Genomic DNA, 12,606 nt, shown 5'->3' on the forward strand with positions numbered 1-12,606 from the left:
GTCCCAGCGAGCTGCTGAGATGCCGGAACAATCACAGGCACAGCGTGAGGAACAATTTCAGCAGCAGGAAAGCTTAAGAGCTGCCAAAATGCTGGAGCAGGCAAACCGTCGACACCAACAACACACAGACGAAGTCGCAGGCAGAGACACACACACAAACAACATACAAAATACACAAGTGCAAAACTGGGCAATTCTTATAGGGCCACTACACAAACAAAAAATGAAATATACTCATGCGAATCCAGGTCCTCCTGCTAGTAGTACACTAGAGTTCACCAATGGTCTGACTCAATAGTTACAGTTTCAATTCAAAAACTATGCAGAAGCTTCAGGACATAGGTTTCCATGGCCAAGCATTGAAACCTACCTTACCATGCACAATGCCAGGCATCAGACAGAGAGTATTGTAACGCATAAAAGCTCCTGTATGTGCAATGGGCAGGTATCCCAATGCTTTTTGGCACATTCTGGTTTGGACAAAAATATAAAAAATGTGCTGTTCATTTGACACTTTTTGTTTTTTTCTTTTCCCACAGCAAATGCGTGAAGACACAGAATCCGGTGTCAGCATCATGATGTCATCAGGTGAAATATTTATGTCTTCCTTTTGTGACCAGTTGTGGATATTTGTGACTATATGAGTAGTTGGCAGATGTGGTTGGGAAATCTACTTTAACCCCTTCCCGCCGATGGCATTTTTTGAATTTCGTTTTTCGTTTTTGACTCCCCTCCTTCTAAACCCCATAACTTTTTTATTTCTCCGCTCCCAGAGCCATATGAGGTCTTAATTTTTGCGGGACAAATTTTTCTTCATGATGCCACCATTAATTATTCTATATAATGTACTGGGAAGCAGGAAAAAAATTCAGAATGGGGTGGATTTGAAGAAAAAATGCATTTCTGCGACTTTCTTACGGGCTTTGGTTTTACGGCGTTCACTGTACAGCCAAAATGACATGTCCCCTATATTCTGTGTTTCGGTACGGTTCCAGGCATACCAAATTTATATGGTTTTATTTACATTTTGACCCCTTAAAAAAAATCCAAAACTGTGTTAAAAAATTTTTTTTCTAAAAGTTGCCATATTCCGACGGCCGTAACTTTTTTATATGTAAGTGTACAGGGATGCATAGGGCGTCTTTTTTTGCGGGGCCGGGTGTACTTTTTAGTTCTACCATTTTCGGGAAATGTTATTGCTTTGATCACTTTTTATTTAAATTTTTATCAAAATCAAAACAGTGAAAAAACGGCGGTTTGCCACTTTTGACTATTTTTCCCACTACGGCGTTTACCAAACAGGAAAAATATTTTTATATATTTGTAGAGCGGGCGATTTCGGACGCGGGGATACCTAACATGTATATGTTTCACAGTTTTTAACTACTTTTATATGTGTTCTAGGGAAAGGGGGGTGATTTGAACTTTTAATACTTTTTATATTTTTTTTTACTTTTTTTTAAAAAATTTTTTTTTGCATTTATTAGACCCCCTAGGGGTGTTGAACCCCAGGGGGTCTGATCACTAATGCAATGCATTACAATGCCAATGCATTGCAATGCATTGCAAAAAATCATCCTCTCTTTTGCATGCTGCATAGACCAGCCTGCAAAAGAGACAATTTGCAGACAAGCCTGGGAGCCTTGTACAGGCTCCCGGCTGTCATGGCAACATGACGTCAGCCCTGGAGCATGCTCCAGGAGCCGGCGATCCCGGACAAAATGGCGGCGCCCATGCGCCGCCGGGAAAATGTCGCCTCCGGCTATTCTTCTCCTACATTTAGATGTCTTCATCGCGCCGCCGTTCCGTAGATATCCCGGTTTTCATCAGTATGCAAATGAGTTTTCTTGCAGCACTGGGGGCGGGCCCCTGCGCTCAAACAGCACTGGGGCATCCCCAGTGCTGCGAGAAATCTCTCCAGCAACGGCCTCTTTTTCCTCTGGAACGCCCTCTCTGCTACGTGTTCTTCCGATGGCTTCTTCTGGCTTTAGATGGCACGCATGCACAGCAGAGCCGACTGCACATTCCTTCGGCCATTTTCTTGTGGCCGCTTACACAGTACGCTCGTGTATGACTGAATCTCAATAACCTGGGTAAACATATGTCTTTCCTAAGCTAAAATGGAAATAATATAAAGGCAGACTAGATGAAGCATGTAGTCTTTTTCTGCCATCAATCTTCTGTTTCTACGAGTATATATTTTAGAGAACTTTATTTGTAAGGTTTATTTTCAAAAATGTTACTAGGGGTTACTTTTCAGCCACCCAGCCATTAGCCATTAATGTAAAATGTCATATATTCTAGCATGTAAGGCATTCATATGAAATTTTGTTGTTCTATAGAATTCTCTCTGGAAGTGTCTGAGGAGGAGCGCTCTCGCCCTATTTTGTTGTCACCTGAAGAAGGAAGGTGAGAACGACCCTCTGTGTTTTATAAGGAAGAAAGCATTTTTAAGAAGAGGTAAAACATGGTAGTTGTCCATTTTGTTTGCGAAGACTATGTTGAGGAGAACTTGAAGGTACTTTATATCTTTACATCTGTTTGATTTTGCTCTGCTGCTGCTCCCTATCACTTTCTAGGGCAAATTTATTAAGACTCGCATATCATATGCAAATCTTAATAAAGGCCCCAACTAGTGTAGGGAATGAGTATTTTTTTGAAGAGGCTCTGGTCTCATGAAGAGGCCAGGGTCATGGTGCGTCAGACGACTAGGCCGAAGCCTGCCCTGATCGTGGAGAGGTACGTAACAGTGTTTTTTATGTTTCTTACCTCTCCCAGGCCACCGATCATTATACTCGGGGTAGGAAACGACCCCCGAGTATAATGATAGCAGCAGTAGTGGCTGTCACCGGGCCCCTAATGTCCCAGGCCCTGTGGCAGCTGCCTCTGCTGCTACGGCGGTAGGTACGCCACTGCCTGTGCTAGCAGTAACAGGCTATTACTAGAGATGAGCGAACACTATTCGAAACGGGTGTTTCGAATAGCATGAACCCATAGGAATGAATGGAAGCATCCAGCACGCAGACTTTGCCAGTGGCCGGCCGCTTAATCCCCTGCGTGCCAGCTGCTTCCATTCATTCCTATGGGTGCGTGCTATTCGAAACGGGAGTTTCAAATAGTGGTCACTCATCTCTACCTATTACTACTAGCACAGGCTTCGGGCCTATATGGTAATATCCCAGACCCAAAGCCTGCTAGGATTAACATCGGATCCCTGAGAGGTTAGTAACACTGTTTATTATGTTCTCTCACCTCCCCTGGGGCTCCAATTATTATACTCGGGGGTCAGTGGCAGTGGGATCGCGGCCTGGGCTCGGGCCTGGTCACTACCGGCCTCCGTAGCCTATAGTACTAGGGGAAGCGGGGGCGGCAATGAGCAGATCCGGGGAGGTAGGTAAATAGGCCGCTACCTGCTGGGGATACTCCAGCAGGTAGCAGCCTTATTATAAAACAAACAAAAAGTTATTTTACTTATCAACCTTGCGCTGCTCCCGCTGCTGCCTCCTCTTCACCCGGCAGTACGCTGCGTCTCAGCGCAGGCGGCGTCATCCTGTAAGACGTCTGACGGCGTGTGATGTAGCGGTGGGGGGCGGGGTCCTTGAACGGAAGCCTGCTGCTGACTGTGGGCGGCTGCTGGAGCAGCGATTCTTCCAATAGGTAAGTGGTGAAGCAGTGCTGTCTCCAGGGTCGCTCCAAGATGTTTCCAAGGCAGAGAAAATGCGCTGGAAACATCTTAGGGCAGTCCTGGAGACAGCGCTGCTTCACCACTCACCTATCGGCAGCCACAGGGTCTTGTCGCTTGACTCGAGTATAAGCCGAGACAGGCTTTTTGAGCACAAAAACTGTGCTGAATAACTAAGCTTATACTTGCGTATATATGGTAATTATTTTGATGCTGAAAGTTTTATTCATTACTGGAAAATTTGCTATTTATCCCTTTGAAGTCGGGTATTTTCCTTTCCTCTGCATCACTGATATTGGAGTTGGACTGCACCTTTGAATTTTTTCGGTGAGCTGTGGTGAATTTGTCTTTTTTATTTATATTACAATACAAAATTACTGACACAAATACTGCAAGAAAATCAAAAGTTGTCTGAAAGTCTAGTTGTGTTTTAATTGTGGCCAAGTTACAGGTGTAATCTCAATAGATTAAAATATCTTTAAAAAGTTAAAGGGGTTGTCCCACGTCGCATACTCACCAGTCTTCACTGATGTAAAATCTTCTTTCTTCCTGGTTTCTTGCATCATTTGGTGGGTGGGGTTTCACATGTAACCTGCCTATTAGCTCCGCCCCCACATTCGTGAGTAGCTCCGCCCACCCATATTGGACTATGAAGTACAGGCAGCAGCAACTCCATTCTGTGTTACATACAGAGACTGCCTGTCTCTGCCATAATGAACACAAATGAGTTAGCTAACCTGATAACTGGGAGAACAGAAGACAGTTCAGAAATTAAAGCAGCTCCTCTCCCCTATCTGTTAGCAGGGAGCTAGGTCACATGGTGTAGACACAGGAATAGCTAGAAACACAGGCTCGCTCCTGTGCACTTAGCCCCTCCTCCCTACCCCCTGAGAGCAGCAGATACATCATTTGACTCAGGAGCAGCTAGGTCAGGGCTGTGGCCACAAAAAATTGAATAAAGTAAGATAGTGGACAAACAAAGCAGTTTTGCTGAAGCAATGTATTTAGGAAAAGTCTTACATCCACATTAACAAGCAGTATAGATAGGATCCTTGTGATGGGACAACCCCTTTAATTTATTTTAGTAGTTCAGAAAGTGAGACTGATATATTTTATAGATTCATTACACACAGAGTGATCTCTTTTTAGCATTTATTTCTTTGATTACGCTTACTGCTAATGAAAACCTAAAATTTATATATTATGTCCAATGTAAGACCAATTGAAAAAATAGTTTTCAATACAGAAATGATGCTCTGCTGAAAAGTATTTGCAGTATATACACTCAATATTGCATCAGTGTGGCGTGGTATGAAGGTGATAAGGATGTGGCACTGCCAAGGTGCTATAGAAACCTGGGAGGATGGTGCTTAAGGGATTACAACCACTAAAATATAAGGGTGAAACAGTAAGAAAAAAGTCATCTATGTATACAGGTTTACTATATGACTTTTTAGGTGTAATCAGTTTTTATTGGAGAATTTACAACAGGAATAATCAAACATACAGAAAGAAACGCAAAAGGGGCGGACAAGACACCCCAATAGCAACACAAAAGGCCACGCAGCGCCCAAACATTATGCAAGAGACCCAGGGCAGACCCTGGATAAAGAGGGGCAAGGCTAGAACTAAAACAAGAACTCACTGGGAAGCATAGGCGCACAGCCCCCAACAGAAAACAAAACAAGAAAGGGGCCGAACAAGACCACACACACAAGACGAAGACAAAAAAAAAAGGAGGGGTGAGAAGGATAGAAAATGGGAACAGGGCAGTGGAGGAAAAACGTGTGTAACGCCAACAGGGGCCCGGGAGGTCAAATCCGACGGAAAAAAGGGGAAATCAGCCGAACAGGGAGGAAAACTCGGTTGAGTCCTGGATCTCAAATTTAGAGGAGTCAGGAGTATCCCCGGACACAGGAAACTCCATCCTGCCAATGAGGAGAAACTCCTGCAACCATTCCAGAAGAGAGGGAGGAGTAGTACAACGCCAGTGGCGGGGAATAACCGTCCTGGCGTCCATGAGGAATAAGGGAGAGGAGAGTCACTTGCGAGGAGGGGGTTACAGAGCGGCCAGTGACCTTTCCGTAGAGAGAGAACACAACCTATATGACTTTTTAGAGAATAATAGCATTGATGCTTATGGAAATGTCCAGAATGCTTATTTTCTTCACTCATCCCTATAGTTATGTCCTTTCCCATTCCTTGGTTGAACTTGATGCACAAAGGTTTTTATTCAACTGTAGAAACTCATTTGGCTCAGGCTAAGTCAGCACGTAGCAAGCCTCAGCAAATAAACGCTGCAGAAATGACTGCAGCAGAAGCTCAGTGTTTTCCTCTGGTGACCTTCTGCCCATATGGAAAACACCAGCGTTTCCACGAGTATAGTTGACATGCTTTTCCACTGCAGATTCTGATTTTTTTCTGCAACACAAGGATGGAATTAACCAGAATTCCATACACTTTAAAGGTACTGTAAAATGCAGCATTCACAATGCAGAGCCTCGGCTTTAAAGGGATTCTATCATTAAAATGCTATTTTTCTGCCTACCATGTCGGAATAGCCTTAAGAAAGGCTATTCTTCTCCTACCTTTAGATGTCTTCTCCAGGCTGCTGTTCGTTAGAAATCCCAGTTTTCATTAGTATGGGGCTGGTGGGCATGAGCAGTTTGTACCCAGCGCCAGAAGAAGACGCGAAGAGAGGCCGTTCCAGATGAAGATGAAGGCGGTGCTGGAGATTTCTCTCACAGCATTGGTGACTCCCCCAGTGCTGTTTAAAGAGGACCTTTCACCACTTTTGGGCACATGCAGTGTTAAATACTGCCAGAAAGCCGACAGTGCGCTGATTTCAGCGCACTGTCGGCTTTCCCGATCTGTGCCCGGTGTAAAGAGCTTACGGTGCCGGTACCGTAGTGCTCTATGGTCAGAAGGGCGTTTCTGACCATTAGCCAGAGACGTCCTTCTGCCTCGCGGTGCCTATTGCGCTGTGCTGGGAGCGGGGAGGAACGCCCCCTCCCTCTGCTCACAGCGCTCGTCCATAGACGAGCATTATCAGGAGCGGGAGGGGGCGTTCCTCCCCGCTCCACAGTACAGCGTGATTGGCGCCGCGAGGCTGAAGGACGTCTCTGGCTAATGGTCAGAAACGCCCTTCTGACCATAGAGCACTATGGTACCGGCACCGTAGGCTCTTTACACCGGGCACAGATCGGGAAAGCCGACAGTGCGCTGAAATCAGTGCACTGTCGGCTTTCTGGCAGTATATAACACTGCATGTGCCCAAAAGTGGTGAAAGGTCCTCTTTAAGCGCTGGGGCCCGCCTCCAGTGCTAAGAGAGGACTCATCTGCATACCGACGAAAACCCGGGATTTCTACCGAACGGTGGCCCAGAGAAGACATCTAAAGGTAGGAGAAGAATAGCCTTTCTTAAGGCTATTTCTACGTGGTAGGCAGAAAAAATACAATTTTAATGATAGAATCCCTTTAAAGTCTTAGGAGACACAGACCACTAAAATAGCAGGAACAGACAGAATCCAGTGGACCCCATTGACTGTAATGGGTGTGTCATTTTAAAACTCAAACCGGTATGAAGGACTTTTTCCTCCACTGATCAGCACAAGATAGTAACTTTTAGGCAGTGGTTTACCGTAATTGTATAATTTATACAGTATAAACTAAGATATTGTATGACCCACAATGTGGAACATATTTAACGCTGTTACTTACCTCTCCTATTTCCCGAAGGCTTCAGGCCTGAAAAGACCCCAGAGTATAATAATTGTTCATGGGTTTTCAAAATGGGGCATATAATACTGTGTTCAAGGACCACTTGGGGGCATATAATACTGTGTTCAGGGGCCACTAGGCCACTATGCACCATAATTTATGCAAATATTGGGCATAATAGTGTGTTCAGGATTGCACGTGTCCATGGGGAGTGGGGTCATGGTGGGGGATGGGATTTTGACGAGGAGGGGGGAGACAGTATTCCAGGGTTCCACCTAAAAAATGTTTCCAATTTAAGCACTACTCTTAGGTTTGCATTAGCGGTAAGACATAATCATCAACCTTTACAGAAATAAAGGCTTGAAATGGATCACTCTGTGTGGAATAAATCTAGAAACTATAGAAGGGATATTTTTGAATTGAATTACTGGAATAAACTAACTTTCAAAGATATTCTAATTTATTGAGATGTGCCTCTATATCCTCACACTGTTGTTCCTGTGCTCAGAAAGACAGAGCCACAGGGATATAAAACTGTTTATGCTATGTTCGCACTAGCATTAGTCTTTCCGTTGTTGTCAGCTAAAAAACGGTTACCCACTTATAGACTCTAACGGGATCCGCTGGGTTTCCGCTGGTTTTATACTCTTTCCTTTCCGATGATTTTAGGCGGAATCTGCGATGGAGTCTCCTATGCAGATGTGAACCTAGCCTTACTCTCCATGACTGCTGATTTTTACTTATAGGGACAATCAATATACTACTAGCTTGTTATTTGTCCCTATAACTAGCTGAGATACCTGTTCTCTCCCAGTGAGCATCTATAAGGCCCTCCCCCCAGCTCTGGTACACACCCATAAACAAAGGTTTGGAACTGGATCAGAAACTGTTTGGAACAACAGAAGTGCCCTGAAAGTTAGAAAGAGTGTTAGCACATCCCCCATTACGGGATTACAAAATGCACAGGGATTCCACTTCTTGCATTCTCTTAACCCTCTCAATCCAGACAAATCGCTTACCAGATTTGAGAGATTATGCTTGTTTAGAGTGGCAGATGGGTGCTCCCTTTCTTTAATATATGGCTGAATGGCCTAACCTTGACAGTAAGCTTGACTTTATGACGGCCTGGGAGCGAGACCTTGACAATACCCTGACCCTAGCCCAATTGGGTTGACTGTTATACTTCGATCAATAAGGGCAATTGGCAGGTCACCCTTATGGAGTCCTCTTTAAATGTGCTTCATAGGGCATATTTGTTCCCTCGGCAGCTCCATAACTTTTTTTTCCTACTGTTTCACACAGGTGTGGTGGTCCTGTGTGGTGAGTGCATGCCCAACGCTATTGGCTGGCTATCCATAGACTTGTATAAAGACCTTTTGGATAATCTTTCCCATTTCAGACCCCCATATTTCTTCTCAATCTGAAGCCCTCTAACTTGGGACGGATTGATACGATTACCTCCACTATCTCTAATATCCACTCGATCCTTGACAAGGTCTGGGCATCCTGGGTCCACAGTTCTCGCATTCCCAGCCTCTCATACAGTCTTCAGCTTTAGCTGTGTAACTGGATTGGGTTTTCATTCCCATCACCCCTTCCTTCAGGCAACTCCTTAGACGTTGTTTATATATTTCTAGCTTTAATTTTCCCTCTTTTCTCCCTTGATTTGAGTTGATTTTATGTTTTTATTCTCCCCTTGTACCATATGTATGTTACTATAGAATGTATGCTGTTCTCTTTGGAATCTATTGTCATCCTTGTACAGCTTTGTGCCTGTATTTTGTCTGGTATGCTGTTTATACAGGGTTTTTTTTATTGTTGCTATAATTTAAGAAATATCTTTCAAACTAGAAAGTTAGAAAGAGAAAATTTGTTTAAATAGTAGTTTAGACAGTGTGAAAACATTCACTATTTGTAGGAAAAACCCCTTCAGGCCGGGGCCCAATGTGGCATAGACGACATGGTTTGGAAGCAGTGGAAAAGCTGATGCAAAAACCACAACATTTTACTGTAAAGTGGATGAAATACTAGCAAATCCAATCCACCCATTGCAGAAAAATATGCGCAGTGGAAACACTGCGATTTCCAAAATTGTGGTTTTGGAAATCGCAGCATGTCAATTATATTTACGAATACGCTGACAGTTTCCCTATAGGTATAATGGAGGCATAAATTCTGCAGGTTTCTTGTCTGTGAAAATGGCTGTGTGAAAAATCGCAATGCGGTTTTTCCCGCATCGTTTTTTTTTTTTTTTGCTGTGGCCCACTATATGGGGCCTTAACCTTAAATGGCCTTTAACAAAAATAAGTTGACACGAACCCCCTTTAGAACTTCATGTTGCCATTAACTTTTGGGTTGCTGCCGTGCAGATCAATCTCTGGTCAGGAGGACAGAATTCTCCCAGTGGTCTCTGAGATGCCAGAACTTATTGTGGAGCTGCCTGAAACAGAGGAATTATCCCTGGGTGATCTGCAAAGGTATAAACATGACAATCTGCCGCCTTTTCAGATTTCAGTCTCTGTGATTCTGCTCATTTGTGTTAATGTTTGATTTCCTTTGGACTCCTTCTTTTATCAGGAAGTTATACTCTGATATTGACAGTGTTGGCTATTCAGAGTTTCTGAGCCTGAGTCCTCATTCTTGTTCTCGCTTGTTGGTCTCCAGGTTCTTTTTCTGCTGTCTTGGTGAGTATTAAAAAGTGCACTTATGGTTTTGTATAGAAATAAAAATATAGCAATGTCTGCTGCTGTCTTTTTTTTTTTTTTTAGTAAAACAGATGACAACAGAGCTGTTCATTGGATCTTATGACTTCACCCTTGATCTCAGCTAATATTTCATTAAATCGTGATGCCTTTATTCTTAGAAGGCGTTCACGCTACCGCCGCTGTCCACCTTGAAGTTTCAGTCCTAAACCCCGGGGAAACTGGACAGGGGACGGCTTGCTGGCAGTCAGCTTTATAACCCATTCATTTGGAAACCAGCTTTTTTTCACGGAATCAGAGTCCTGCATGTCCGACTTTGTGTCCGTGCAAAAAAAGAAGAATAGTTTCCAGGTGGAGCGGTCAGGTCTTTTTTCCAGGAGCCATTTGTTCCGGCTCCCGGAAAAAGAAGCAAGGTGCTCATTCTTCAGGCCGTTTCACCTAAGGATTCGGCGTGAAGACACTCCCTCCTACCGACTAGGCCCATTCATTGAGCCTAATCCGGAGCAGAGTGTGTGACTGGAAGCTGATGCAGTGCACCGGCATTCGGTCGCGGCTACTCGTTTTTTGGTCCGGAACCTGAGGCGGCCTCCGCCTCAGGTTCCGGACCAAAAAAATCCATGTGAACTTACCCTTAAACAGACATGCTTTAAGCCTCACACATGCGTTTGGGTTAAAGCAGAATGGGGAACAAAATCCCCAAGGGGAGAGCAGGCGCAGGTATGAACACAGCTTTATGTGTGTAATGAAAAAAAAATATACAAGAACTGCTATATAAGTAATTTGTTCTCCTAGTGCTCAGCACACAAGAAGTTATCAACCTGCAACAGACTGAACCATATGGACGAATAACCATCACACCAGGAAGACAATATTCATAGAACTAAGGATACAGGTTTATTGAATAATGGATGTTTTTACCCTATATGATATTGTATCGACTACAAAAAAAAAGAATTGTTTTATTGAATAGTTATAAGTTTTATACAGAATAATAATAAAAGCCTTCATTGTTGATGGAATGATGCATACAGTCCATGGTGTACCTTCAGCCTTGTGGCTGCACTCTTCTGCTTTTCCACAAATATTGGATGATTTATTAAAAAAAAAATCTGTCTTCCTCTTCCCCTTGTTCCCTTACTCATCTGTTTTCTCTCTCTCTTTTTCTCCCTCTCCCTATCCATGATGTGGATTTGATTGTTCTGGTAGTTGATTTATACTTACTGTTTTAATTTGATTATGCAGCTCTGCTGCGTCAGAGCTTTTGTTTCCCTCTGTTCCCCATGCTTCCCTTCCGTCCACATACACGCCGTTTCTTGTTTTTCCCACCCCCCTCTGTTCAATTACCCCATATCCTCCCTCATTGTGCATCTCCGTTAATGTTTTACACTTGACATGTCTTTTTGTCTCACATTTTATTCAAAAAATTTTTAAAATAAAACTTTTAATATTAAAAAAAAATCTGTCACCAAGTAGAAAATGCTAAATAAAATACTTAATTTGAATTTCAATGTTCCCCTTGACAATTTGGTGTTTTTTCTTTTTAAAATCCATCCACCCATTCAAAAGATATGGGCCCTGGAAGGCTCTATGTATGCTGGATCTTATTTTGCATGTAGGCGGGAACCAGCATCAGAGCTAGTTTACATCTTCCAAGTTCCGGCACACTGACTGTGGGCCCACCCTGGAGCCGCCAATAATGCTTTACTTTTAACTTGATTACTGTCTGCAGATACCAATCTAGTTAAAATCCATCACTGTCTTGTAAACCGCAAGCCAATACAGACCTGTGATTTATAAGATATCGAGAGCAAACAAAACATATCTGCTCTCATCACGCCTCCTGCATCAGGATGCAGACGTCCTATGCATGGCTCTGCGCATAGAGCAGAGGGAAAGAGAAGAGGAGGCGGCGGCGGCTCCATTCAGCAAAGGATCACAGGTAGGGGAGTATAACTTTTTTTTTTTAAGCACAGTTGTGGGTGTTTTATTAGTATAAGGGGTTGTTAGGAGGTTTCCTCTGCAGACTTTCTGCTTCCATTATACCTATAGGAAAATCGCCAGAGTTTCTGTAGGTATAATTGAAAACGGTTTTGGAAATTGCCGTATGTCCTCTCTGGGTAATTTTCCACAATGTGATGATGGAATTCGTTAAAATCCCACCCACTTTGCAGGAACATTTTTTCTGCAGCGTTTACACCATGGCCACACCACGGCATTTGTGCCACATGGGCCCAGCTAAGGTTGCACGTTGCAGAAACGCAGCTTTTTTTAGTGCAGGTCTTGTTACTGTTTTTTGAGCCCTATATGGAGTTCACAATCTACATTTAAACGAAAAAAAAAGATCTATCCTACAGTCTCTGACATTGCTGGAGATGTAACAGTGCCCTTGGCACTATGCTTCACGTCTGGTCGAACTGCCCCGTTTCATTCTTTTTGGCACGAGATCCACAAACACACTCGCAAACTGATGGGCTTCCTCCCAGTGGCAGTCAGATCTGTCAT

At 43.6% G+C, this 12,606-nt stretch overlaps 1 protein-coding gene across 1 annotated transcript in view; it reads left to right on the plus strand.

The window, feature by feature from the left end:
* Positions 1-10,982, plus strand: part of REC8 (REC8 meiotic recombination protein) — a 62,325-nt gene extending 51,343 nt beyond the window's left edge. Inside the window, exons 15-19 of the mRNA XM_075276645.1 lie at positions 540-588; positions 2,343-2,409; positions 9,772-9,879; positions 9,980-10,086; positions 10,897-10,982. Coding sequence (XP_075132746.1) covers positions 540-588; positions 2,343-2,409; positions 9,772-9,879; positions 9,980-10,086; positions 10,897-10,982 — 417 coding nt within the window. The remainder of the gene's footprint in view (positions 1-539; positions 589-2,342; positions 2,410-9,771; positions 9,880-9,979; positions 10,087-10,896) is intronic.
* The last annotated feature ends 1,624 nt before the right edge of the window (positions 10,983-12,606 follow it).

The sequence above is a fragment of the Leptodactylus fuscus genome, chromosome 1 (genome assembly GCF_031893055.1).
Source record: "Leptodactylus fuscus isolate aLepFus1 chromosome 1, aLepFus1.hap2, whole genome shotgun sequence".
NCBI classification, from domain to species: Eukaryota; Metazoa; Chordata; class Amphibia; order Anura; family Leptodactylidae; genus Leptodactylus; species Leptodactylus fuscus.